At 39.0% G+C, this 27,533-nt stretch overlaps 1 protein-coding gene across 1 annotated transcript in view; it reads left to right on the top strand.

The window, feature by feature from the left end:
• The first annotated feature begins 1,033 nt into the window (after positions 1–1,033).
• Positions 1,034–27,533, top strand: part of HNRNPLL (heterogeneous nuclear ribonucleoprotein L like) — a 47,271-nt gene continuing 20,771 nt past the window's right edge. Inside the window, exons 1-7 of the mRNA XM_063443619.1 lie at positions 1,034–1,314; positions 12,489–12,607; positions 17,863–18,100; positions 18,677–18,757; positions 20,245–20,346; positions 22,201–22,273; positions 26,539–26,610. Coding sequence (XP_063299689.1) covers positions 1,147–1,314; positions 12,489–12,607; positions 17,863–18,100; positions 18,677–18,757; positions 20,245–20,346; positions 22,201–22,273; positions 26,539–26,610 — 853 coding nt within the window. The 5' untranslated portion in view covers positions 1,034–1,146. The remainder of the gene's footprint in view (positions 1,315–12,488; positions 12,608–17,862; positions 18,101–18,676; positions 18,758–20,244; positions 20,347–22,200; positions 22,274–26,538; positions 26,611–27,533) is intronic.

Raw genomic sequence — 27,533 nt, 5'->3', positions numbered from 1 at the left:
TCTTTGTGAAAAATCAATATCTAATGGGATCTGTCCCCTCCCATCCTCTTAATATATCCATGTATAACTTTATTAATTTTTTACTTACCTGACATTAAAGTGAGACTTTTCAGGAATTCAAAGTGAATTTCAAATGTAAGGCCACAATAGATAAACTGGAAAAGGTCTCCAAGTTAGCTATGCACTGCTACTTTGGCCTTAAGGGGTTACTCCAACCACTATGACCACTTCTGCTTTTTGAAGTGGTATTGGTGGTTGGAGTCTGCATGTGCAGCATTTCAGGTTAAAAAGCAGCACATCAGTGTTAATTTTGGAAGCAAATTTCCATTTAGTTTTAGTCATAGTCTATTGACTAAAAAAGCCATTTTAGTTGTAGTCGTATATATTAGTCATCTGAATTGTTTCAGTCAAACAAAAATGTGACTAAAATTGTTAGTCGACATAATTGTTCACAATAAAATTGTCCACAGTACACCCTCACTCCTTCCCCATCCCATTGTACAGCGCTACGGAATCTGATGGCGCAATATAAATAATAATAATAATACCGTCTCAGAGTGCGTGCACGAACTGTAAACCGGTGAAACTTTCAATCAAATGCTTGTCCTACACACATAACAAGGCACAATAGAGCCCTGTAAATTAAACAAATAAAATAAGGTTATAATAATAGTTATAGTAACCATTTAAATTAGAAATTCACTTTGATTTCCTGACAATTCTCACTTAAGCAAATAACCCTATTCTCAATGGCCACAGAGTGTTAATAATGTGTCACCCAGTGCTATAGCACTCCTGTGATTGAAGGGGGCACTGCCAGTCAGGACATTGCAGTGCAGCTATGGACTGTCACACCTTCAGCTGCCTCACTGCCTGCTCAGAACCGGACTTGTCACCATGGCAACAAGCCTTCCAATGGCAAGCCAGCTGGAGGCAGGGCCTTTATCCTGCGCGCTCTCTGCCAGGCTGCAGGAGAAGCGGGAGGCTGCGCATGCGCTCTGACATCCGAGGCCAAGCCTGGCCGCCCTCAGCAGCCGCTGTGTGCCTTCTGCGTGCAGGCCCCGCCCCCTCCCGCTGCTGTCTGAGAAACCCGCTGCTCATTGTCGCCAGTGTCTGACGGGCTGACCGAGAGCGGACAAAGGAGCCATGTCGTCCTCTTCATCCGAACAGTTCGAGGAGGGCGAGTATGAGAACCAGCCCAAGAGGCAGAAGTACAGCCAGGAGGACGGGGAGATAGATTACACATCCGAGGATCAGGAGGGGGAGCCGGTCCCCGAGCCCACCAAGAGCACCTGGGGGGAAGCCAAGTATGGGGTAATTATATCATTACATTACTATGAATATGGACCACCCCCCTCCCCCACAATAATGGGCCATTCCTGTGCCCTTGGCATGCCAGGGTCCCATGGTGCCTCTATACTGGATATAACAGGGCATGCTGGCACTGCCAACACGGCTATACAGGGCTTCCTATATTTACTGTCTGTCATTGGAGGAGAGGGATATCCTAGCAGTGCTTTCTATAATGGCTTTAATTTATATTTAATGTCTGTCATTGGAGTAGAGTAGAGGTATATATCCTAGCAGTGCTTTCTATAATGGCATTAATTTATATTTAATGTCTGTCATTGGAGTAGAGTAGAGGGATATATCCTAGCAGTGCTTTCTATAATGGCTTTAATTTATATTTAATGTCTGTCATTGGAGTAGAGTAGAGGTATATATCCTAGCAGTGCTTGCATGTCAAATGTCCAGGATTTATGTGGATGCCATGCACCTAGGTCCAAACTCCAGGTAAGTCACGTTTCATTAATAGTTTTGCTGTCAGTTTCACTAGCAGCGTGTATAGATCTAGATTTAATAGAATAATGAAGGGGACCCAGCCATGCACAGGTGAGCATTACATGCCTGTTGGCCTGTATGTGTATTTTTGTATTGTATCATAGCACTTGGCATGTGGAGTTTGCTTTTTTTTCTGTCAAATTACTAATAAAAATACAGTAAATCAATACACATGTGTATGTACTGCATGGCACACACAATGATGGATAATACGTATATTACTATGTATGGTAATAAAATGACACACGTGCATGTGTTTATGGAACTGAAAAAAAATCATGTTCATATAAACGGAATGACATAAAAACGTATTATTATTATTTATATAGCGGCGGAAAATTCTGTAGCGCTGTACAACGGGGGGCATATACATTTAAACTGGTATGAATGAGGTAGAGTTATACATTAAACAAATGCCAAATAATAAATTTTGTTAAACTGGGATTTTAGCATGAATTTATGAAATGTTTACGTATTTTCATGTAGGAAAAGCTATTTTACATTTAAGAAAGTATTGCTTAAGTGTAAGTGACGGCTAGAGCTCAGAAATTATTAAAAAGTAAGAGTATCATTGTGTATGGTCTTTCTTGTAGTGCTTGATAATATGGCTTCATATCATTTCACTTCTGCACTATATAAATCCTACATGCCAAAAATTTTATTTTTATTTTTTTTTATTCTTTATTTAGGAGTACAGGCATACAGATGTTACGTTCTGTTTAAATGCATATTTTTATGTGATTCTGATAACATTTTGTGTGTATATGTATGTAGCCCATTTTAGCACAGGTGGCTTTTTAATTTTTTGAAAATGTTTTTATGAAAGCATGTATTTACCATTATGTATGTATAAGGAAAATCTTTCAAATAGACATTTTATGTGTTAAGGGCTAATAACCTCTTGCACTGTAATCATGGTAACTTATGGTTACTTTTAAGTCAAAGGGTTGCTCCAACCGTCATATCCACCACAGACTACAGTAGTGGCTATGATGGTAGGAGTAAACTCGCACAGTTCCCTAGTAATTGGGCAAACCATTTAACAGTTTGCCCTCTTACTGGACGCAGGTCATTGGCAGGTTTACATCTGTCTTCATGGCCCTTATTGATTGGTTGAGCGCTTCAGCTGAGCTCTCCCAGCCAATGAGTGAGTGTCTGTGCATCAAAATATGCGACGAGCCAGCCCGAACTCTGGGCACCATGACCACTTCTAATCACTGAATTTGTCATGGTTCTTGGAGTAATCCATCAATATTTAACTTTGTGTCCTTACAAATTTAGTATATTGGACTGAATATAACCCTTTTACACATCTTGGACACTGAGCCTCAAAGTTCCATGTTTGTTACTAATTTTGTTTTAAGGAATCTTTGCTACATACATGTTATTCTAGCGACATTTAAAGGGTTACTTCACCCACCATGACCACTTCAGTAATTTTGAAGCATTCATGGTGATAGGAGTCTGTGCAGCATTTCTGCGTGCTTGCAAGGGAAAGCGTGCTGTTTTAGGTTGTGGATATAATGAAAGATGGAGTCCCAGAAACTGTTTGATATACCAAGGCTTTTTTTTCTATGTTACAAGCATATGCTACAAAATATAGGTCAGGTTTTGAAAGTTAGAAGAACCTTTTTTTTTTTTTTTTTTGCTTCTGAATGGTCTTGCTATTTTTTTAAAAAAAAATTATTCTTGCTGTTACTATTTCCGTAAGAAATAAAAAATAGTCTGTTGGATTCAGCCGGGTGTGCTGGTAGCAGTTTGATGTTTTTGAATTTATGTGACACACTAATTCAAACGTTCTTATGTCACCCGTGATATCTCTGTGAGGTCTCTATTCAGCTTGAGTATGCTTCCTTAAATCATTTTTCTTGCATTTCACTTACGCAGTTGATCCCTTGCTTAGACCACAATTATTTAACTTTCAATTTTGTCATCATTAACATTTGCTACTGCTGCTCTTTGAGCAAGAATGAATAAAAGGTGAAAATATCCTTGCAACTCGTCTACATTCACAGGATTACCTACTTTTTAGCAGTTGGGAAGCACATGACTAGATCTGCCTGCAAATATTTAGGAACCTCAAGCTACCAAAGGAAATTAATTGGGTAATCATTACTGTGGTATGTGGAGGGCATTCAAGTTGTTTTTCATGAGGTTACAAATTCAAACAGCCGTTTTTATATCCTGGCCAACAACATGAAGCAATTATAGCAGTTAAGTAACAAGTAAAAAGTGTGTGTGTGTGTATATGTATATGTATGTGTGTATATATATATATTTTATGAGAGAGAGACACACACACACACCTACCTCAAATAAACAAAAGCTATCGAGTGATTGATTTAAATTTTTTAAAATTTATTTAAGGTTTTGACGATATGCAAAAATTTCCACTTTTTAGATGTGTACCTTTATATAACAGACTTGAGATGTCATTGGGTTAGAAACTTTCACATTTTTGGTAAACTCACATTGTTATACACTTAATGGGACTCTATAGGCACTCAGACCACTTAATCTCAATAAAGTTGTCTGGGTACCATGTTCCTGTCTGTTTACCCTGCAACTGAAAGCAATAACGGCAGTGTTTTAATTTCAAGGTTAGCATGCCTTTAGTGTCTGTCTCCCTGACAGCCACTAGAAGAACTTTCCCCCAAATAACAGCGTTGAACTCTGCTATTTAACCAAATGGTCTTATATAATTATTTGATTTGGCGCAGCGTTTTGCCGCAAATGTGCCCAAGACTTTAGATTTTTTTTCATATGGGGAAACTTATGATTGGCTGACATCATCTTCATAAATGATCTCAGGCATGGCGAGGGCTTAAAGGTGAGTAATACTTGTCTTTCAAACCTTCGCACGACGGGGGATACTAAAATAGGTAGTTAAAAACTATAGCATTAGGAATAAATGTTTGTATTTCTATTGCTATAATTACATAGCTGAAAAGAGACTTGCGTCCATAAGGTTCGGCCTTCCTCACATATGTTTTTGCTGTTGATCCAAAAGAAGGCAAAAAACCCAGTCTGAAGCGCTTCCAATTTTGCAACAAACTAGGAAAAAATTCCTTCTTGACCCCAAAATAGCAGTCAGATGTCTCCTTGGATCAAGCAACTATTACCCCACTAATTATAAATCATATCCCTGTATGCTATGTTTTTGCAAGTATTTATCCAATTGCAGTTTAACCCCTTAAGGACCAAACTTCTGAAATAAAAGGGAATCATGACATGTCACACATGTCATGTGTCCTTAAGGGGTTAAACATCTGTATGGACTCTGATAAAACCACCCCTTCAGGCAGAGAATTCCATATCCTTATTGCTCTTACTGTAAAAAAAAAACCTTTTTCTTTGCCTTAGAGGAAATCACCTTTCTTCCAGTCATGTGTGACCTCGTGTCCTATGTTTAGCCCTGTTTATGAAAAGATTTCCAGATAATGGTTTGTACTGGCCCCGAATATATTTGTATATCATATCCCCTCTCAGGCGCCGTTTTTCCAAACTAACGAGATTTACATTTTTTAACCTTTCTTCATAACTAAAATGCTCCATTCCTTTTATCAATTTTGTAGCTCGTCTCTGCACTTTTTCTAGTGCCATATCATCTTTCTTTAGAACAGGAGCCCAAAATTGCACAGCATATTCAAGGTGTGGTCTTACCAGCAATTTATAAAGAGGAAAAATTATATTTTCATCTCGAGAATTTATGCCCCTATTTAAACATGACAAAACCTTACTGGCCTTAGCAACGGCAGATTGACATAACATATTGCTTCCTAATTTGTTGTCTATAACAATTCCCAAATCCTTCTCGTGTGTGGTTATCCATAGTTCACTACTGCTTGTGCATTCTTAAAGGGGCACTCCAGGCACCCAGATCACTTCTGTCCATTGGAGTGGTCTGGGTGCCAACTCCCACTACCCTTAACCCTGCAAGTGTAATTATTGCAGTTTTTTTATAAACTGCAAATATTACCTTGCAGGGTTAACTCCACCTCTAGTGGCTCTAGGAAACCTATGCTAGAGCGTTGGACCTCCAGCGTCGCTCAAATCCCCATAGGAAAGCATTGAAATTATTTTTCAATGCTTTCCTATGGGGAGCACTAATGCGCATGCGTGGCATTGCCGCGCATGCGCTTTAGGTCTCCTCGGCCGGTGGGCAGGATCAGTCTCGCCCACCAGCCGACGCAATGGAGAGGAGGAGCGGCGAGGGACATCGCCGCTGCCTCAGGTAAGTGACTGAAGGGGTTTTCACCCCTTCAGTACCTGGGGATTGGTGGGTGGGAGGGAGAGGGACCCTCCAGTGCCAGGAAAACGGATCGTTTTCCTGGCACAGGAGTTTCCCTTTAACCCCGAAGTGCATAACTTTGCATTTCTCTACGTTAAATTTAATCTGTCATTTTAGTGGCCAATCCCCCAATCTATCCAAATCCCTCTGCAACAAGGCAATATCCTGCTCACATTTTATTACTTTACAAAGTAATGTTTCTTAAAGATTTAATTGTCCGTATTCAAAGTGAATTTCAAATTCTAGGGCCAAAGTATCTGAACTGGAAACATTTTCCAAAATAAATAATATTGTAAGGTTGTCAGGCTTTAAAAGGATACACTTAGTGTACACTAATATATATGTTAATTTATTCTTATATATGCTTATTCATTTTTCATATATAGGCTTCAATTTAATATTATTTGATACGCTTTCCAAATGATTTAAAATTTTTGGATGAACTTTAAAAATTTTGTTCAGCATACTAAAATGTCCAAAAAAAATCTCTCTCTCTCACTCGGAATATTCTATATGGAAGTCATATTGATCAAATGTTCGCTGCAGACAAAAACTGGTAGACATTTATTTAGCATGCATTTTTCTACAATTTTCATGAAATATAGCCGCGTAGAAGCTAATTTGCAATCTATTTGTGGCAAATCTCATTTGTAGAATGAGTTTTAAATAGAGGCCAGATTGTATTGAAATAAATACTCCCTGAATTCTGCCAATCATTTGTAAATGTAGTATATGTATGTGGCTAGCCCTGTGAATAATTATATAAGGGCAATCTATAAAATAACATCCATGTACATCCATACATCACAAATTTGGATGCGATTTTACTTCAAGTGATTACTTTACCTTATGTGCCCGAATTTTCTCGTAATGCAACTAAACCTGCTGTCTTAGTAAGATTCACATCTTTACCTCTGTTTAATATATTTTGTTAACGCTCTAAACTGATTTAATATCTTTTTAAATGTTGGTGTTCATTTATTGCTATTTATTTATTGCTCTAAATATTTGAGATATTTTAGTATTTTGAAAAAAATATAATTTTTAAAAGTTTATCAAATAACAAATCATTTATAAATGTTATCCAAAAATATTACATAATTTGTTGGAGCCTTATTACCTGTATTGTAGGTCTGGGACATTCTAAACCATGGGATTTATTATTTTTTATTTTTTTTAAAAGATCAACTGTACCAAAGCATACACATCTATTACATGTATGACGAATATTTTTAAAATCTAGATTTATAATCCCCTCCCCCCACCCCAATATTGTGTTGAACTCTGTGTGTGTTACATGTCCTACATTTGCTCATAGCATTGACTGACGTACCTTTACAGTGTAAATTACAATAGTTTTTTTTTTTTTTTTTTTTTGTTTGTCAATAGGCTGCTGTAGTTGTGATAGTACTACAATGTTTTGTTTTTGGTGTTTTTTTGGTTTTTTTTTCGAAACTAGTCTTGCTGAATGATGTGAATATATAAGAATTAAATCAAATGAGAGGCCTCTCTCTCCTCTTTAATATGTGTATGCACTAGATGTGAAATGGGACTTTTTGGTTGAACAGTTGGAATGAAAAGGCAGTCAATTTCTCTTTAAATGTATCAAATAGACTGTAAAATAAAGGGGGTTCAGCCATTGTGCATCTTCTCTCCAATCATACAATGAAGTGACTATCTTTTATAAATGTTGCAGTACTATTTTGAACATGGTTTGTGCAACGCTTACTGTCTGATGCTCATGAAAAACCGTATAAGCAAAGCCATTCTGACAGCCTAAAGGATGTTCTTAGAAATTGTTGTGGTGATAGAAATCTGTGTATATGCAGCATTTTTACTTGAAACACTGCACATTAATAGATATTTGCATTTCTGTGCCTGGGGCTAGTTATACCCCGGAATATGTGACATAGGCATCCCAGAACTCTGCTCCATACTGCCTAATCTGTCGATTTATGTGCAAAAAAAATACATCTGTTGTCCGCGCGTTGCGACAGATGTGATCAGGTTCTTCTCTCACAGGGAAAACCTTGATTTTCCCTCCCTCCTTAAATTGAGTTCTCTCTACTCACTACAGTACTGTTTGGTTTTGGTTCATTTTGACCGCAGTGATTGATTCATTTGCACTCTACGTTTTTAGTGCCAATTTTGCCCAACCTGGCAACTCTCAGCCAATCAACATAGCCACATTTAGGAAGAAATTAACATTGGCAATATAAAGAAGTGTATTTCTACATTATCAATGCGGCTGAGATAGTGTGACTTCTGGAAGTGGCTCAGTTTCAATCAACCTTTCTTTAATAGTTTGGTATTTAGCTGAGGGAAGGTATCAAGTAATTTCATTTTAAAGTCCTGCTATCCAGTGTGGATTTGCTTCTGGGCTGGTAACTTGCCGTTAGTCATTTCTATATATTATATGCAGGACCGGTGCAAGGATTTTTTCTGCCCTAGGCGAAAAAATTTTTGCCGCCCCATTCGTTCCACCCACTCATGCAGATTTGCATACACTGACCCATACACACACTGACTCCTAAAGACACAAAAGCTGACCAATGCAGAAGCGTGTGTCACCCATATACGTTCTGACCCATACATACACGTACTGACCCATGAAGAGACACATGCTGACCCATGCATATATACACACACACACACTCCTAAAGACACACACACTGACCCATACGCAGACACACATAAACTTACTGACTGAAACATACTGACACACATTCTATAAAACACACTGTGAATTCTCTTACCTTCATTGCACTTTGCTCTTCATTCCGGTCTTCCTTACTGCACCTGGCGGCCTGACACTTTTTTCCCCCCAAGTCCCATTTTCTGTTATTCTCCCACCCCTTGTCCTCACATATAGTTTGGGTGAGTAGATGAAACCCTGATCATTGTTGCCATTATAATGCTTTATTTTTTTTTCTGGATAAATGTCCTGATAATTATTTCAGGTTATAAATGCCTTGTAATAGTTTTCTCTTTTCCTCTAATATTCATAAACATTGTGCAAGTGTCTCATCAGCAGTAAATATATATAATTTTTATTATTATGTAATTGTAAGTTGCATGCATTAGGTCTGATGCAGATGTAGAGGGGAGAAGATTCAACAACCTCATAGCTACCTCGCCAGAATTTCTTAAGAGTTAGGCACTCATGCCATTTTTTTTTTTTTGCAAGAATAAAGTGGTCTCGACTTTTGGAGCTGTTTGAAGTTTTGTTTTTGAGAGATGAATAATCTGCCGTTCTTATGAAAAAAAACAAATAAAGGGTAATATAATATTTCCAGCTAACCTTTGGCATGTTGAACGCATTGCTAGATAATTCAAAGAGCAATTTCCTGTTTCATGTACAGTGGAAAGCTGAGCGCTACTTTGCAAGAATAGAATATAGCTAGGTGTTGACATCATTCTCTTTGTAGACTTGTTTCATTATAATACTAGTTAAATCCAGATATAATTGATCTGAGGTAGTGCCTTGTAGGCAGTAAACTCAAAAAAGTCTCATTCTCTGTGCCCCCATTGTGCACTGGCTGTTGTTACTATGCTGTGTTGGTAATATTATGAATAGAAGAAAAAAGCTTAAACTTTTACTCATTACTTTACACTTGCTTCTTAATTTGGGACATCTAGTCCCTTTTGAGATCCAGTGTTACTGTATTTATCATTGATCACATCATGGTCACCATGGACACTATGCTAGTCATAGGCATTGCTGGAGGTTAGCTTTGGGGGGCTGTGGTGGCGGCGGCGGCGGCTACTTAGTTGGAACGTATGGTGATCCTGGAGACTATAACCAGCACACTGATCATGAGAGAGGACATAACCTAGAAAGGCTGATATATGTATATACGGTACATTGATTTTCTGTTTGTCTACGGGTCATCAAGGTTTCACTTGGTCTCAAGCACCAAGGGTTTCTAGAACCTACCACACCCTTTGTCACCTGTGGTGCCTGTTGGGGAATCCTGGCAGGTCTACCATCCTCCCTTTAACAATGAAAAATTGTTCTACAGCTCTAATTTGAACAGCCATTCCACGTCTGCTGAGATCATCATGGCGGATTCTTCTTATGACCCGTGTGGCAATCCTCTTGCTCTGCGAAATCCGATGCTTCTCATAAATAAAAACTGAATTTAGTGCTTCTCAATGAGAAACATTGGCTGCTCTCAGCATCATTATGCTATGCATGATTACATTGAATGTGAACGTGAAGACCTTGCATGGGTTTTACATTGCTAAGAAAAGGGGCACGTATACGCATTCATTAAGATGTACTGCCTAGTGTGTTCCTTTAATAACCATAATAATAATCATAACAGATTTTTCCATTAAATATTAGACATAATCAATGGAACTTTGCATATTCGAGCTACTTCAATGCCAATCAGCATGAGATTAATATTTTGTTATTCAAATACTTTGAATACCGGCTTAAGCACTACTTGGAAACCAGTGGGTTCAGTTTATGACCCATAGACCAATGTTTTTTTTTTAAGATCACTGGCAAACATCTTTTATTCTTTAAGTAAATAGATCTCTAACATGAACCACATGCATAGGTAGTTGGTTTTCTCTCAAGTGTCTGTTTTAACAGAAAATCCTTTGAGCACAGCACATTTTCTTTTCCTCTCTGCATATAACATCAGTATGGTAGTTAGATAAAATATCTAAAGACTGCGTAAGATCCGTGTCCGTGTACACGTGTTTAGTAAATGTTTGAATTTGATAAGGAATACACCTTAGGGTGTGCTATGAAGCAGTTTGTATCCTGTTTGATACTTGTTTTGTGTGTGTATTGGCTAAAAAGTTATTTTCATATTAAAGATAAAATAATAAACTGCTTTAGTGATAACATGCATTCATATCACAGTAATTATCCCTATGGAAGTATTGCATTTACAGCCCGACTGTCCGCTGGAACATTTTATTAGTGTAAATAATCACCAGTAGTTCATTGTTGATATCTGTTTAATATGCAACTTCTGTTGCATTTATGTATAATAAAATACACTGTATGTTGTATTGTATCTGAATACAGATCTATAGCTAAGTAAATATAGACCCATGATATTGAAATGTGGCCCAGGATTTCATGATATCCCTTCTTTAGCACAAATTGATTAGTAGCCAGCTAAGTCCTAAAGGTAATGTTTTAAACCCATAATTTTTTTATTTTTTTTTTGTGTATACTAATCAACCTTTTAACCATAAATTGCACTATTTAGATTTCTTTCTGTTAAAGGAACATATCAAGCACCATAACTGCTACATATGCTCCACCACTCCCCACCAGGTGCAATTTGTTAAACGGTTTGATAACGTTTTGATAGCTTACCTGAGGTCACGTCCGTCATTGAGGACTGGAATATCCTGGACAGAGCTACTCTACTGAACTAAACTCTACTCTTATGTCGAAGGGGACCAGCATGATTAGGAAATGGTGTGGTGAATAATAATAATAATTTACGGTCACCATTAACGGCGCTGCAGTGATCATGGTGTTTGGAATGTTAATTTAATAAGCAACTGCTTTTTTTTAGTGTAATCAGATGTTTTTTTTTTTTGTTTTTTTTCCTCTCAAGGTCTGTTTTATGTCAAGCCATATATAAACTGTTTGGGAAAAAAACAAACAAAAAAAAAACAGGGCTCTCTGTGGCACCAACACATGATTTACAATTCTGTGTTATCCTTGTCAATAACAGTGAGTTAACCTGCACCCATAATTTTCCGCCAATCATCACCATTCACCTGGAGCCAACCATCACCATTAATTTATTTGCATGAGTGTGAATGCTGCAGTCAAGTTCCATTCTATGCAGCTGCCAATCACTGACAGTTAAACTGTCCTAGTTTTGTTTGAGAGTATTTGTGATTGTGATCTTTGTAACAATTGTTTAGGATTCTTAAGTGTTTAAGTGGAGTTTAATTTCCTAGCTGGTGTCTGTTTTCAACAGCCAGTAGATCTTTGTGGGTAACACTGAATTATAGAACATGTTAAAATAATTATCTCAGTGATTCTTTGATGAATAGACTGGGAGATGAACAACCCCTGGCCCAGTCCCTCAAATGGACCATCTAGTAATAGATAAAAATTGCAAGTGAACCTTTACATTCCAGTTTTCTTTCCCCTCCGGGTTCCCTTGTCAGTCCTCCTGTCTCTACAGATTCATTTGAATGTAAACATTCTGCATGACTTTCATGTGATAAAGATGTCCTTGCAAATTGCTCATCACGTTTCTAGTAAAACATATTTATACCAATGGATGTATGCATACTTAGGGTGAAATCATATAGGCATGTTCTTCCTATTTTAAACTAACTCAGTATATTTTGCCATATTTTTCAGGATGCTGGTGGGAATCACCACAAGGTTTCTGTGTCGCCTGTAGTTCACGTAAGAGGACTTTGTGAATCTGTGGTGGAAGCTGACCTCGTGGAGGCACTATCAAAGTTTGGAACAATTTGGTATGTATAACTTTCATATTCACAGTCTGTCTTATACTTGAACATTATTCCTGTTGCCTGATTGGGAAATGTGTCTACCATTTAACATGGTTTTCTGTTTAGCTAACAAAGATCTTCTAACGTGGAAAAATAGTCGCAACTACCACAAACTTCTTAACAGCCTTTAACCACGAGTTATAATGGATTATTTTCCTGAGTACAAAAGCAGAACATTTATCCTGTTTAATTTTATAGTGAATGACTCGCTTCAGTGTAGAATTAGATTTGTTGCATTTCTTGAGTACAGTTTTTTTAAGCTGTAAAAGTGGTTGGTTATATATGTTTTTTTTTTTAAATGCATCTTTTTTTCTTATGCATACTGGCTATAACATCTGTTCTCTGCTCCTTATCTATCTGATAAACTTAAACCTGAATTTAAAGCTACTTTGCCAGATCACTTTATTCCTAATCAGTCCGTTCTAAGATCTGGGCATTTTCAGAGTTTTTATTATGTATATTCTGTCCAATTTTACTTATAGGGTCACCCTAAGCTTCATAACAACCTATGCTCCATAGATAGATTATGATACAGAGAGTAGTCTGACCCTGGTCTTTCAGCACATTTTTACTTAAACTTCAGTAAAACTTTAAATCTCTGTCTATTGTATCTGTGACGTAAAAGTAGGAGTTTTACATACACTTTTGCTATCCTAGATCAGTGTAACACTTGCTGGCAATCTGTACCTGCTGCCCAAGTCTCTAACTCCCCCTGAGCCATGTTTGTGTGGTCTGTGGCTCAGTAAGTCACAAATCACGGCCATATTCACAGTTTTGAATGCATCTCACAACAATGCGCCACCCACAGAGAAGCTATGAATAGGCCATTAGCTGCACAGTTTGCTTTTGGCTTATTTAGCAGATCCACTCATCCTTTGTAATAATTGTAGATTATGTTCACTTTAGTATTAGGTGAATATTTTGCTTAAGTCTCTCTTTACTTAAAGGGACACTCCAGGCACCCAGACCACTTCTGCCCATTCAAGGGGTCTGGGTGCCAACTCCCACTACTCTTAACCCTACAAGTGTAATTATTGCAGTTTTTTATAAACTGCAATAATTACCTTGCAGGGTTAACTCCACCTCTAGTGGCTGTCTACTAGACAGCCACTAGAGGGCACTTCCTGGTTTTTAGCACAGGAAACCTGTTGTAGAGCGTCGCTGGACGTCCTCACGCTGTGTGAGGACCTCCAGCGTCGCTCATTTACCCATAGGAAAGCATTGAAATGCATTTTCAATGCTTTCCTATGGGGAGCGCTAATGCGCATTAGGTCTCCTCGGCCGGTGGGCGGGATCAGTCTCGCCCACCGGCCGACGCAATCAGAAGGAGGCGCGGAGGGAGAAGCAGCGGCGTGGGACATCGTCGCTGCCTCAGGTAAGTTACTAAAGGGGTTTTCACGCCTTCAGCAACCAGTGATTGGGGGGTGGGAGGGAGAGGGAACACGGATTGTTTTCCTGGCACTGGAGTTTAAGCTCCACATCAGCATAGTTTAACATAGAAACTGTGAGAACCAATCAAAAATAAGTAATACAGTATAAGACTCAATTAATCTTGGGATTAATCTTGTGAAGTAAACTACTAAAAGCATGCAAACCCGGATAGAGACACCGGTCCATAACATTCATAGTAGACTGTGGCTCCTAAGCAAATGTAAGCTAACATGCTTTCATCAATCCAAAATGCCCAGGTGAAGAAAACGGTTGGATCATAAATCCATGTAAGGAAACAATCAAGTGGAGAAGAACCAATTCCGAACATCCATAATTGTGCATACTGACTTACCTGAGCAGAAAACAACTGGGGCTGGAAAAAGAACCTGGGTGGGAAAATATTTGCCTCCTGTCATTAATAAAATTAAGATTATAGGTACACTAAAGCGAACATAACCTACAATTTTATTACATGACAGGAGGCTTCATATTTTGCTGTTTTAGCGCTTGGACAATAAAGCGAGAGAAGCATGGGACGATGGCCGGAAATAGAAATGACGGAAGGTCCGCTCCCTAGACCAATCTGCGGAACGGAGGATGTCCTGGAAGGACGCACCCGCTCTGAAGGCTCCTGAAGCCGCAGCCCCTCTGACCGAATGGGCTCCAAATGAGGGATCAATACACGCCAGGGAGAGTAACCATCTGATCCAACGTGGTAGAAGAGACAGGGCCATGAGGGCGGACATAGGAAATCAGGAGTTGACCTCCCCGGGCAGAATGTAGAGACGAGGTAATATCAACATATCTTGAGAGGGCCGAAGCCAAACAGAGTTTTGGGAAGTCCCTGAAGTACGGGTAAAAGACCGTGGACGAATCCGATTTCGTGCGTCTGGAGATGGAGAATGAAACTCCTTCCAGGGAGAAGGTAAATCAATCACAGTCAAAAGCTCTAACGTCCGATACTCAGCGAAAGGAGACTATATATTATAGTAGCGTAAACTTTGCTGATAGCTGGCGAAGGGAAAGATTTTCGTTCTCGGGACAGTCGAGTAGAAATCCTGAGGATTGCATCCCAGAGGTGAGTATATTTAGGTGCAGGAGGTCGTGCCAGCTTGATGCCTCTAAGTAGTCTGCATACCAGTGGGTCCTACCTGATCGGAGAGCCCTGTAGTGGGACATGCGCCGCTGAAATGGCTGAATGTACCAGGTTGATAGAGCGGTAGGAGCGTCCCAAATCGAACAGGTGAGAAAGTTAAGTCAGGATGAAGGGAAGAGGAGCCATACACCAAGTACACAAAGATTCCCAGGCAGCGAGATGGCATCTTCAAGCTGCAGGGGCCCACGAGTCCCAGAGGAGGCTCTTACTTGTCTGCGATAGTCCTCCGACGTTTCAGGTACCCCTGAAAGAGTCCAAGCCACCAAGTAAAGACGGGCGTCTAGTACCATAGGGTGACCCTGTGAGTCCAAGAGAACATCTGGGAACGCTAGAAGAACGAGTGGGTCTTGGCAGGAGAGGCCTAGGAGATCCGTGAACCAAGTCTGGCCCTGCCATAATGGAGTCAGTAATATCAGTTTGACTGACCTGCAGTATCAGTTTTGACTGACCTGCAGTAAGACTCTAGAGATCATCGCAAAAGGAGGGAAAGCATAAGCTCCATGTACGGGCCACTCCTGGAGAAAAGCGTCCACAGCTGAACATTCTGGATCTGGAATCCAGCTGAAAAACCTGGGGACCTAGTAGTTTGTGCTGGACACAGAGATTTACCCTGAAGGGTCCTCTTAGGTGGGGGATGCATAGGAATACGGATCGTGGGAGTCACCAGTCGCTGACGTCTCTCCAATGTCTGGAGAACCAATCCGCCGTGAGATTCTCCACTTCGGGAAGTTGTTCTGCCTGTAGGGTAATATTGTGTTGAAAACAGAAACTGTAAATATCTTTCGTTACTTCTGAAAGCACTCGTGACCGGGCCAAGCCCAGACAGTTGATGTATTTCACCGCGGATATGTTGTCCATTCTCAACAGTATGCAACAGTTCGAGAGTTATTTTGACAAACTGCGTATAGCAAACGACCCCGCAATCAACTCTAGACAGTTGATATGACATATGTTCTCTGCTGATGTCCAAGTGCCTCCCATGGAGGCTGTTGGGCCAGAAGCACCCCATCCCCATAGACTTGTGTCCGATTCCACGATGAAGTCTGGGGTGGGACCGAAGATTGCTTTGTTGTTCCACGCCAACATGTGGAAGAGCCACCAGTGAAGTTTTTCTTGGACTTCTGCTGTTAAGGGAGCCATTTGGTCATATGAGGGTTGAAGAAACTGTGCTTTTAAGTGCTGCATGGCTCGATAATGCAAAGGTCCTGGGTAGATGGCCTGTATTGAGGCTGAGTGTAGACCCACAATCCGTGCCATCGTTCAGAGGGAAACCTGATCTAGACGTAATGTCCTGCGGAGTTCCTTATGGATTGCTGAAATTTTTGATTGAGGGAAGCGGAGGATGCACTTGGAAGCGTCTAGCTTGAAAACACAAAAAACTAAACCACCTGGGAAGGAGTAAGTGCGGATTTCTCTTGGTTGACCACGAAACTCAAGGACTCTAGTAAGGAGATCGTAAATTGTGACTGAAAGAAATAAAGCGAAAGTAGGAATAGAACAAGGACATAAATTACCGCAAAAAGAAATAAATTAACTGAAATAAAGTTGAGTAAAAGGTGCAGAAAAAGAAACTCTGAGATAATAAAATGATACCAATGTGAATTAAGTAAAAACAAAATGCCACCGAAAAAACACAAATGTAGGACAGTGGCACTCTGACCTGTACTGGTGCGGAGCAGCAGAGAAAGAGGGGGAGTGGCTTGGAGAGCAGAGTCTTATACTGTATTACTTGTTTTTGATTGGTTTCACTGTTTCTATGTTAGTGTGCTGAGTGTGCTGCTGTGGAGCTTAAATAAAGAGAGACTTAAGCAAAATATGAAGCCTCCTGTCATGTAATACAATTAGAACTGTGAGTGAGAGCTGAACTAATTAAGCCATAAATCCTTCTGGACTGGGATTTATGGGATAGGGGAAAACTCCATAGAACATAATGAGAGGGTACTGATTTGTAGGATCTATTCTTGGTTTACCATGCTTCTGCTTGCAATGCATTCTCAGAATAACAGAAACAGGAGGGACTTTGAAGCTGAGCATTGTTGTTATTTATTTTTTACTAAATGCACTATCTACATATAGTCCTCATGATTGGCGGAGTCACTTTCTGGTTTGGGCAGAGTTCTGCAGAAGCTTGAGGATGAGAATCGGACACACTGGTTGTTATATATTGCGTTTAAAAATATTAAGTCCATTCAAAATATGAAAAGACAACCCATAAAATATTCACGTTTGCTAAATTGTACTAGTCTAGAGCAAGTTAGATGAGAGCTTTCCAGCTCAGCACATGGAATGAATGGATGATCTTAGGATATCTAATACAACCACGAAAAGCTACTTTAAGGTTACCCCATGGTTTACAGCAAAGATTGAGGTTTTTACATCTGTGTTTATTGATATAACAGATATGAAAATTGTATACTTTGCAAAGATGTTGCGGATAGATTAGGTTTGTGGGCACCAATAAAGGCACACTGTGTCAGATACTTGTGCTAGATGTTTGTGTCTTATACATTGATTTATAAAAAAACAATTTAGGTAATTTTTATTTTTTATTTGGATTGTTACAACTTTTATTTGTGAAATGTTCCTATACTACTTCTAATCGTGTGTGCGTTTATATATTTTTTTCTTACAGTTATGTCATGATGATGCCTTTCAAGCGTCAGGCATTAGTTGAATTTGAAGATATTGAGTTTTCAAAGGAATGTGTCACTTTTGCCATGAATGAGCCAGTGTATATAGCCGGCCAGCAAGCCTTCTTCAATTACTCCACAAGCGTACGAATCACAAGACCCGCAAATACAGAAGATCCATCTGGAGGGAATAAAGTTCTTCTCTTGTCTATCCAAAACCCCCTGTATCCTATTACAGTGGTAAGCTTATGTTTCCGTATAGTTTTTAATTTGAATTCTTTGAGTGCTCTTGACATTAAAACATAGTGCAGGTTAAAGAGCTGTAAAGTGTTCTTTTGGCCTTGGCTGCTCAGTCATGCTTATGCTATTGAATGTTTTAAAAAAATATATATTTTATTTTAGCTAATGTTTACTCTGCTGGCAATGTGCTTTTGTGCATATATGCATGTACATTAATGCAGCGTTTGTTATCCCACAAGGCATTGGACTTGTTTGACAATATTACTAAATGAATACTCTTTGGTAGAACATGTTATAAATGATAAAGAACTCCCCTTTGAGCTTAGCATTGAGATTGCAAAATTGTCAAGCACAATTGTCTTTTTATGTTCCTTAATGGATAATGTATTAAGTGATTATACATTAATTGGGATTCTTAAAATGTGTCCTTTTTCTGACTGCATTATTTTTGTAATTTTATTCTTTTAAGGTTAAACATTTCTGATACATATTACCGATAATTGCAATATCTATGATTGTAGCTGTCATTTTTCGTTTATTTTATATTGACATTTTCTCCTTTGATTGCTCTTTCAGGATGTTTTGTATTCTGTCTGCAATCCAGTTGGCAAAGTAGAGCGTATCGTTATCTTTAAAAGAAATGGAATCCAAGCAATGGTTGAATATCCTTCTATTCTTTGTAGACTTTTGATATACAAAAGCAATTCTCAAAAAGGTTTTTTTTTTTATTATTTTTTTTAAAGTTCTAAAATAAATGTTCCTGCTACCCTTTGCATATAATAATAATAATCCAGAAACTCTGATAACAAAGTATTCACATAATAATTACATGTTCAGAATGCAACAATTTCCCATGACCTACTAGGTAGATACAAATAGTTGAGTCTAGTCTATTATCTATGACCACTACATCTCACTGTCTGAATTCTAATGCCATTTCATGGTAAGTAGTCAAACTGTTTTAAAAATATTTAATGTTTGAGTCCCCCTGACACTTCTGGTCCTGCTTTCTCTTCTGATATCTAAAGAGGAAATTCTCCTTGGTTGCTGTATCTCTCATGCAGAGATGACTTGTTGGCATTTTGGATTGCCCTTGTTGGGGGATTTGTGGGTGGGATCAGTCTGATATGCAAATGATAGATTTTCTCAATGTAAATGCACAAGTGAGCAAAAACATTTTAGAGACCTAAGCGGGGACTAACTGAAGGGCAAGCTACTGCGTTTCTCTAAACGTTTGCTTGTTCTCATATTCTCTGGTTTTGTTGCAGTGCATTTGCTCAGCTTAAATGGTAATCCATAGATGGAACCCGTGCTCACTGTGTCTAGACTGGTATTGGCTTATCCTGTCTGACAAGGCCAAACGAAAGCCGAAAACATTGTCCAGGGTTGCTGCTACTCTCGTGCAGAGAGGACTTGCTGGTACTTTGGTTTTGGAATGCCATTATTGGTGGTACAAGTCTGATATATGCAAATGGTATAGGTTCACTTTGTAATGGAATGACTGAGCAAAAGCATTTTTGAGACATTAGCGGTAACTAACCAAAGGCAAGCTACTGAGTTTCTCTAAGCTTTTGCCCATTCTCACAGTTTCCGTATTTTCTGCTTTTGTTGCGTGACATTTTACCAACAGTGAAATCACAGAATTAATGACCAATTAGTCATTTAGAGGGTTAGCAGCTGCCGTTAGTGGTTGGTTTTTAGCACTGATGAAACTACTAAGTTACAGGTAGCTGCTCCTATAGAGAATACTCTGTGACTGTCTTTTTATCACAACTGCTTGTAACTTCCCATTGCTGCTTGAAATTGATAAACAACCTCTACTTGCTAAACGCAGCACTAGTTTGCAAGTTGCCTTTAGCAAATTGAGGAGAAACTATCTTTGTCTCAAGTGAATGAAATATGGGATATGTCCAGCCCTCTTTGCAAACCTAAAATGAGAATATGTTAAACTCACAATAATGATTGCTGTCAGAACCTTTCTTTGCAGAAGTGATTATGAAAAAGCTTTGACAGATTCTAAACTAATTTCTTTCTTATCACTGGTCTTTAGAATGTTAGAATTTCAGTTGGTTTAATTATTTTTTTTGTTTACTGTTATCTAAATATGTAACATTGAGTGATTATTGTAAGCTTCCTTAATATAGCTAACATTTGACACTGTGCTCAGTGCTCAGAAAGCCAAAGCTGCGCTAAATGGAGCAGATATATATGCGGGATGCTGCACGCTAAAGATAGAGTATGCCCGGGTAAGTAAAAAAACAAACAAACCGCTCATTAATGGGACCCTGTAGTCAATATAACCATCTCATTGAATTGACTATAATGCTTGGAGTCCCTGGCACTGTCCCTCCATTCATTGTTAAACAATTTTAAAGCAGTTAAACACTAAGAGTACCTGGCCACCCATAGCCTTGCCTCTACTGGAGATGTGGCTAAAGCAAGAGATTACACACTTCTTAGTAGGCTTGTATTCATGTCCATTCATACTGGCTATGCGCTCTCTGAAAAGCAGTCTCACAAGTGAAAAGAGTATCACAAGCAAAAAATGATTGTACAATTGTCAAGAGTATTGGGAACATGAGTAGGAATATTATTTGTACAAGCTGGGTTGTTACTCTTTTTATAATCTAACATAATGTTTATAAAGATAGAAACATGCTAGGTAAAACAAGCAGGGATAAATCATGCTTGGGTAGGAAAACATCGGAATAGAGACCACCCTTGGCTGCTCTAGAGTAATATCTCAGCTAGTAGCCTTAAATGTTGACTTATTCATCTGGAGTGTGCTAATGCAGATTAATAAAAAGGTTGAACAGAAATGGTTAACTGAAATTAAAAGCAGGAGCAATGGAGAACATGTTGCCACAGTAGCCAGCTGACTAAAATAGAGCATGGAACAGGAGATTCAGCGTGGGGGTCAGCCTATTCCCATTATAGAGACTTTACAGTCCCACTCGGAGTGGATCTGAATCAATGCCAGAGGTGACAGCCCTCAGGTATTGTGGCTTCTGTTGCCTTCCACACAGTTCTCCCATATTCCTTTCCTCTGTAATGCCCCTTCTGGGTATAGCATGCGTCGGGGCTTGCCAGCTAACTGCTCGCCTTGCGGAGTGCTGATGCAGTCTTTGCCGCCGTAGGCATGTTCGGCTCGTGGGCGAAGTCACTGTTCGGCACGGGGGGCAAAAAGACTGCTTTGCAGGATCTTCCACACTTGCAGATGAGGCCCGCTTGTACTGCAGCTTGCTCCAGAAGGCGTCAAATAGGGCCTCCAAGAGCTGGACTATAGATGGCCGCTCCGCACCAGGATTAAGGGTACTAGTGGCGTCCGCTGTCTTAAGTGTGTCGCCGGTGGCATCTGCAGCACAGCCATGTCCTCTTGGTGGGGCTTGGAAGCTACCAGAGTGGGGACCGGGATCACCCCCCACCGGTCCAAAGGAGGGGGGGGCAGCGGGGTGTCCTGAACATATCTGGACCCTGTCTGCGCCGTACCGGGAGACTAGCCGTCTCTCCCTTCTTCACGCCCGCTAGGCCTCACTGGAGCAAGGCGTGCAAAACTGTTCTGAGGACCGCTGGAACCACTCCCTGCATGGTCTGAGCTCTGAAGTTGCAAAGAATATGTAGCGTGTGTAGAGAACTGCTAGAACAGCTATAGTAAGCGGTTTGTTTAGTGTGTCTCAGGGAGCTTTCTAGAGACACGTCTGGGCGCCATAATGGTCAGGCCCCCCCCCCTCCCCCCCCGGGACGCTTGTTTAGCATTAAAAACTAATTGAATGAAAGTACTGCACCAGGAGACTCCAGACACTAACCAGTTTTTAAAGTTTTATTTCTTACTGGCATTTATAAAGCGCCAATATATTCCACCGTTAAACTAGATGAAGCATATACAGTGCCTACAGCATGATAACCCAACCTCCGGCCCTCCAGATGTTGCTGAACTACAACTCCCATGATTCTATGAATGAAATAGATGGGCTGAGAATCATGGGAGTTGTAGTTCAGCAACATCTGGAGGGCCGGAGTTTGGGGAAGCCTCGGCTATAGTGTCTCTTAATGATTTTGGTAACTCTGGTAAAACTGACTGTTTTTGTAATTCTGTACAGCCCTCACGACTCAACGTTATTCGCAATGACAATGATAGCTGGGATTACAGCAAACCCTACCTAAGCAGAAGAGGTAAGAGTTGCATTTTATTGTTGTAAATTCTGGAATTATTTGATTGGTCTTTGAAGTGATCTTTTTGTTGTAAAAAAATTAAAATAAAATAAATTACAGCATAGGCTTGGCTGTAGTTGCCATATCTGTGGTGAACTGGTCAAATACCCGAAGGTTGTCCACACTTGCAAACATGCTTGCAGCACCAGAGACGTTTATTTTCTACAAGCATCGCATTCCCTTTCCTCTTTCACATTTTCTGTCTCTATAGAGGGTGGGCGAACTCACTTTCAAACTTATAAACTTGCACACTGCATCTCAACGGAAAAGACTTTGTTCCCACGCATTAATGCTGGACAAGGCACTCAGAAGTCTAGAGGAGGATCTCCATCAGGCTGACTCTACACCTACTTCATGCACCACATCGGCACCAGCAAAACAACTTTCCGAAAACCACAGACTTGCAACTCACATTGACTGCATTCAGCATGCATCATCATCACCACAGGCTCCCAAAGAAGGACACTTTGCATATATGCAAGGATTGAATGTTGTTGTAGATCATTGAGAACTTTCACCTGGACTTGCAGTCTGTGATTAAAATCCTTAGAATGTAAACTGGCCTTTATACCATTTGAGGAAAAAAGGACGAGCACTGTTTTTTGTACATTTTATTTTGTGCCTGGATTATGCTCATTTCGTTCAAAATGAGAACTACTATTTTATGACTAAGACCAATAGTAAGCATAGTAGAGGATAGTGTACATTTTTATGTTTGAAAACCTAAAAATTGAAGGGTTATAAAGATTGTAGTAGAAGGCTTTTTTTTCCACAGTCTATGTGTACTGCATTGCAAATATTACACAGGAATTGCCAATTACAAGAGGAAAGTTCCTATCCAAACATATAGGTTGTATATACTATATCATTTCATATGTTCTAGATACAGCAGTTTAAACGGTTACAGAACTGAGTTAATTTTAGGTCAAACAAATGGTATATTAATAGTTGGTCTTTTTATTTTATTTTTTCTGGTAATGCTAGAGAAGAGGTGTATTCCACTCAGAGAGTATTAAACTAGTCCTAATATTTCTGATCATTTGTGCTAGCCTGGCAGGTAGCAAAAGTAGGGATTAACAGATAAAACAAAACCTACTCCAGGTTTAGATTTGCTCTCTGTTCTTCCTATGTACACTTTACCCAGCATCCACATATTTATGTGTTCGGTTAGGCACTAAAAACCAAGGTTGTGTTTGCTCGATAGATAGTGGCAATATTTTGGAGAAAATTGTTGGTATGAGACGAGCACTGAGTAAAACTAATTGTGCAGTCCATGGTTTTCCTATATTCACCAATATCTGCATCTGTTCTGAGGCATTTTACCATAAACATTTAAAGAATGGTCTTCTTTTATGTAGTTGTTTTTAGCACTGTAGCTTTATTTGTAATCCTATCTGCCTCTTATGCCAGTGCTACTTAATGTGACTATAATGAATGAAATGCAGTTTCTGTATGTGGATGTTGCGTATTTGTATAGAATTAAGGGCGCTATATACCTTCATATACTCCCCTTCCTCCTTCCCATACCTTGAAATAGGAAGCATGTGATTGATCAAGAAGTGTGCGATTTCTCCGTATATTTTAGTGATTTCTGGTGGTCTCTTGTTGTAAATGACAATTGGATACCAATCATATCCAATGTGCATTAAGCAACACTTTGGATGAGCACTGTTTTAGTCCATGTTGGATGAACATCTTGGTTGTTGGATGATTGCTGCAGCAGTACACTGTGCTAATAGTATAGGTGCCAGACCTGGTCTAGTGCTGCTACAGTCAGATCAAATAATACACTGTCTGTTTGCACTTGGTGGTTCATCAGCAGTAAATACAGCAAACTGCTTCTTGTATGGTTTTTGTTTTTTAATAAGAGGTGAACATTCTCCTTGGTATTTCAAGCAGACCAGAATAAAATATGTGGTCTGGCTACATGACATTTAGGCTTGTGCTAGCCAATGCAAACATCCATGGTAGGGCTTCGTTAATGCCAAATTTGTAGGTATCAACCGAATGGTCTGTGTGTGGTGTGTCTGGTATTATGTTTCAGGTGTTTAAGCTGGTAGGTTCTACTAATTGGTTTTGAGGCCATGAGCTTGAGTGTATTCCCCTCTGGCCCCTCCTTCACCCCCTTCCCCCCCCCCCCCCCCCCCCACACACACACACACCACGGTTCATCTTCCTCTCTGAAACGTAAGGACAAACATGAACAGGAGAAGAGAGTGGTAGATACAATCAGCCACAGGGTATGAAAGACACAACTACTTAATTGGACAGTGTGCTGTAGGTCTGGTCATAGACCGGACTTGGAAATCAATCAAGAGTGAAAAGAAAGCTTGTGAAAAGAAAGTGTATGTGTGAGATCATGGCACGGTTTGAAATAAAGGAGATCTCTCCTATTCCTTGCTCGACTTTTATAGTGTATTCTTGACATTTATCCAGTTTCATTTCAGTAGTCCCTATCACAGTCCTAACCTATTTTCTTAGTAGCCACCGTTTATTTTATCTTTCACATAAGACATGTAAGGTCATTTACATATTATTTAACAAAATATGAATTTTCAAGAAATTATACACAATTGTATTGTAACTGTCATCTATTTAAAAGGGTAGTTTTCTGAAAAGGGAAGTGGGGGGGAGTTTAATACTTTAATACATCAGCCATCAGTTGCTGTTTTTGGATAAAGACCTCTGATCCAGTGATGTCATCACTCTAAGGGTAATATGACTACATCTATTGCAATGGCATACTTAGGGCAAGCTAGGGAATGCCCGGATGCTTTTGGGATGTAAATGGTGGTGTGGCCAAATCTTCTCTGGTTCATCAATGTGGACAGATTTTGGAAAGTAATAGATTTCTCTTAAAACGGGGTTATCCACTAAAATGAGAATTCAAACTGAATTCCTAATGTAATATCACGGTAGATGAACTAAAAGCATAGCTGACTTTCAGAATTTATCCAGGAGGTCTATTTTGACCTTAAATCTACATTCATATACGTGAATAACCCTGATTGTATTCAATTCAGAAGTATTTCTTTGTTTTCATTTGAGGAATCTATATATTAGTAAGTAAATTGGGAGCATTACCCCATTCTCCAAAAAAGACACCCTACTTTTTATTGTATTTTTGTTGTCATACAGTTAACACAGTGTATGTAAATACATGCAGTACAAATTGCAATTTCTTTTATTTTGTATGTAACTGATGAAACAATGAACACTGTAACCGTTGAAACACAAATGTATGTGACCATTTGCATGTAAAAATGTTGTAATAGACCCTTCCTCTGGGCGTACGACCCTTTTTAGAAAATGTTTGTTCACTTTTTTTTTTTAACATTGTCCACTGTATTTACTGATTGTGAAACCATGTAATACAGGTGTTTGTTGGAATATGCTGAAACATCTTGAAGGGAGACCTCTTTGAAAATGTGTTGCTGGTGAAGCTAATAGTAGGATTCAGGTACTGTTTTATAAACATGCTATGCTACATGTTTATTTCCTGATCTATTCTGTAAATCCTAGTAATGTATTGTGTGATGTTTAGAATTGTCTATATGCTGTGCTTTTCCTATGAATACCTCAACTTCTTTATTCTATGTAGCAGTTTGATGTTCTTTGAATCTTCCTCATTGTAATATGACTCATTGGTTTTTAACTCGTGAGTACTTGGATATATGTATTTATGGTTTCTTTCTCGGTTTATGGGCCGTACCTCAAGGCTTATTTTTCAATTTCCTGGCCAATTCTCTCTCTCTCTCTCTCTATATATATATATATATATATACCACCATGATCAGTACTTGTAAGAGATATCCCTAGCTCAAAAAGATGCTATACAAGAGTGGTTAAGTGATCTGTTCTGAAAAACTTGCTAGCTATATATTTTGTAAAGTTAAACAACTGTTATGAAGAGGTTTGTGGGATAAGATCAGGTTCCATTGAACACACGGACATTTTCCTGATTGGCCAAGTGTATTATTGATATGAACAGCGTTCAGCAGGAACATGAACTTTAAAGGTGAGTTTTTTTTTTTTGTTTTTTTTTTGTTTGTTTGTTTGTTTTTTAAATTTATTAACATGTTAAATACTGTAATGAATTATAAATAATGTAACTTCAAGCTTGGAGTGTTCCTTTAATTAAAATCCATACTTTCAAGAATACTAGTGTGAAAGTTTGTTTATAAAGAAAACAAAAAATACTTATTGATTTTATATTTCTGTTTCAGATCATGGTAAAGGCCGCCAGAGGCAAGCCATTCTTGGAGACCACCCGTCTTCCTACAGATATGATGGTTATGGTAAGTGTGCTTTGAAACTACCAATTTGCTTAATATTTCATACTATTCACACTTAAATTATCAAAATATGACCGCATAAACCGGCTCTTCCTCTATAACCACTACGTATAGTCCTTATTTGTAAGTCAGGCCTGTTTACTAACCCCCAAGCTTAAGTGCTATGAAGGAAACAAAAAGCTTTCTAAAGCTAAGCTGAACTGCTCTGTTTGAACCACAACTGCTTTAACTATTTAATAGATGGCAGTATTGTGTGTGTGTGTGTGTATGTATGTATGTATGTATGTATGTATGTATGTATATATATTTTTTCCTTTGATTGCCTGCGCACACACACTTTCAGATTTTGGCAAAATGCCGGGTGCATTACAGCCATAGCCAAAAAAACACAAAATATATTGAAAAAAGACTTGCACTCACGGTCTGTTTCTTTTATAAAAGTTTTCTTCTTTATTCCAAAGCTTGTTAAAACATAATCTTAGTCATCAACGTTTCAGCCATCCCTTGTGGCTTTTATCAGGATCAGTTCAGCACACAATACATTTACAAACATTTGCATTTATATAGCTAAACAGACTGATTATTGAATCATTAAAACACTCACCACCTGTATCACAACTCGCCCGGCGTGTCTCTACCTTCTGTGCGCTTGTGTGAACACGTGACGTCACCGTCTGTCGCCATGGTTACCCGATATGTTTACAGGCTCCCTGGCAACGAGGTGTTTCTATTCAGCGCCCGGGCGGATATACAGTTTACAGACAAATTAAAACAACGGCACAATAAGCCTAACTGATACACATACACTTCAGCATAATTTATACATCCATCCTAGTAATGCTTTACTCTGCTATAATGTTATATCTGCCCCTAAATCCTATAGCACATTATCTAGCTAAAACTTCCACCAAATGGAATTATGTAAA

Source organism: Pelobates fuscus, chromosome 2 (genome assembly GCF_036172605.1).
Source record: "Pelobates fuscus isolate aPelFus1 chromosome 2, aPelFus1.pri, whole genome shotgun sequence".
Lineage (NCBI taxonomy): Eukaryota > Metazoa > Chordata > Amphibia > Anura > Pelobatidae > Pelobates > Pelobates fuscus.
This window is presented reverse-complemented; position numbering and strand designations above follow the sequence as displayed.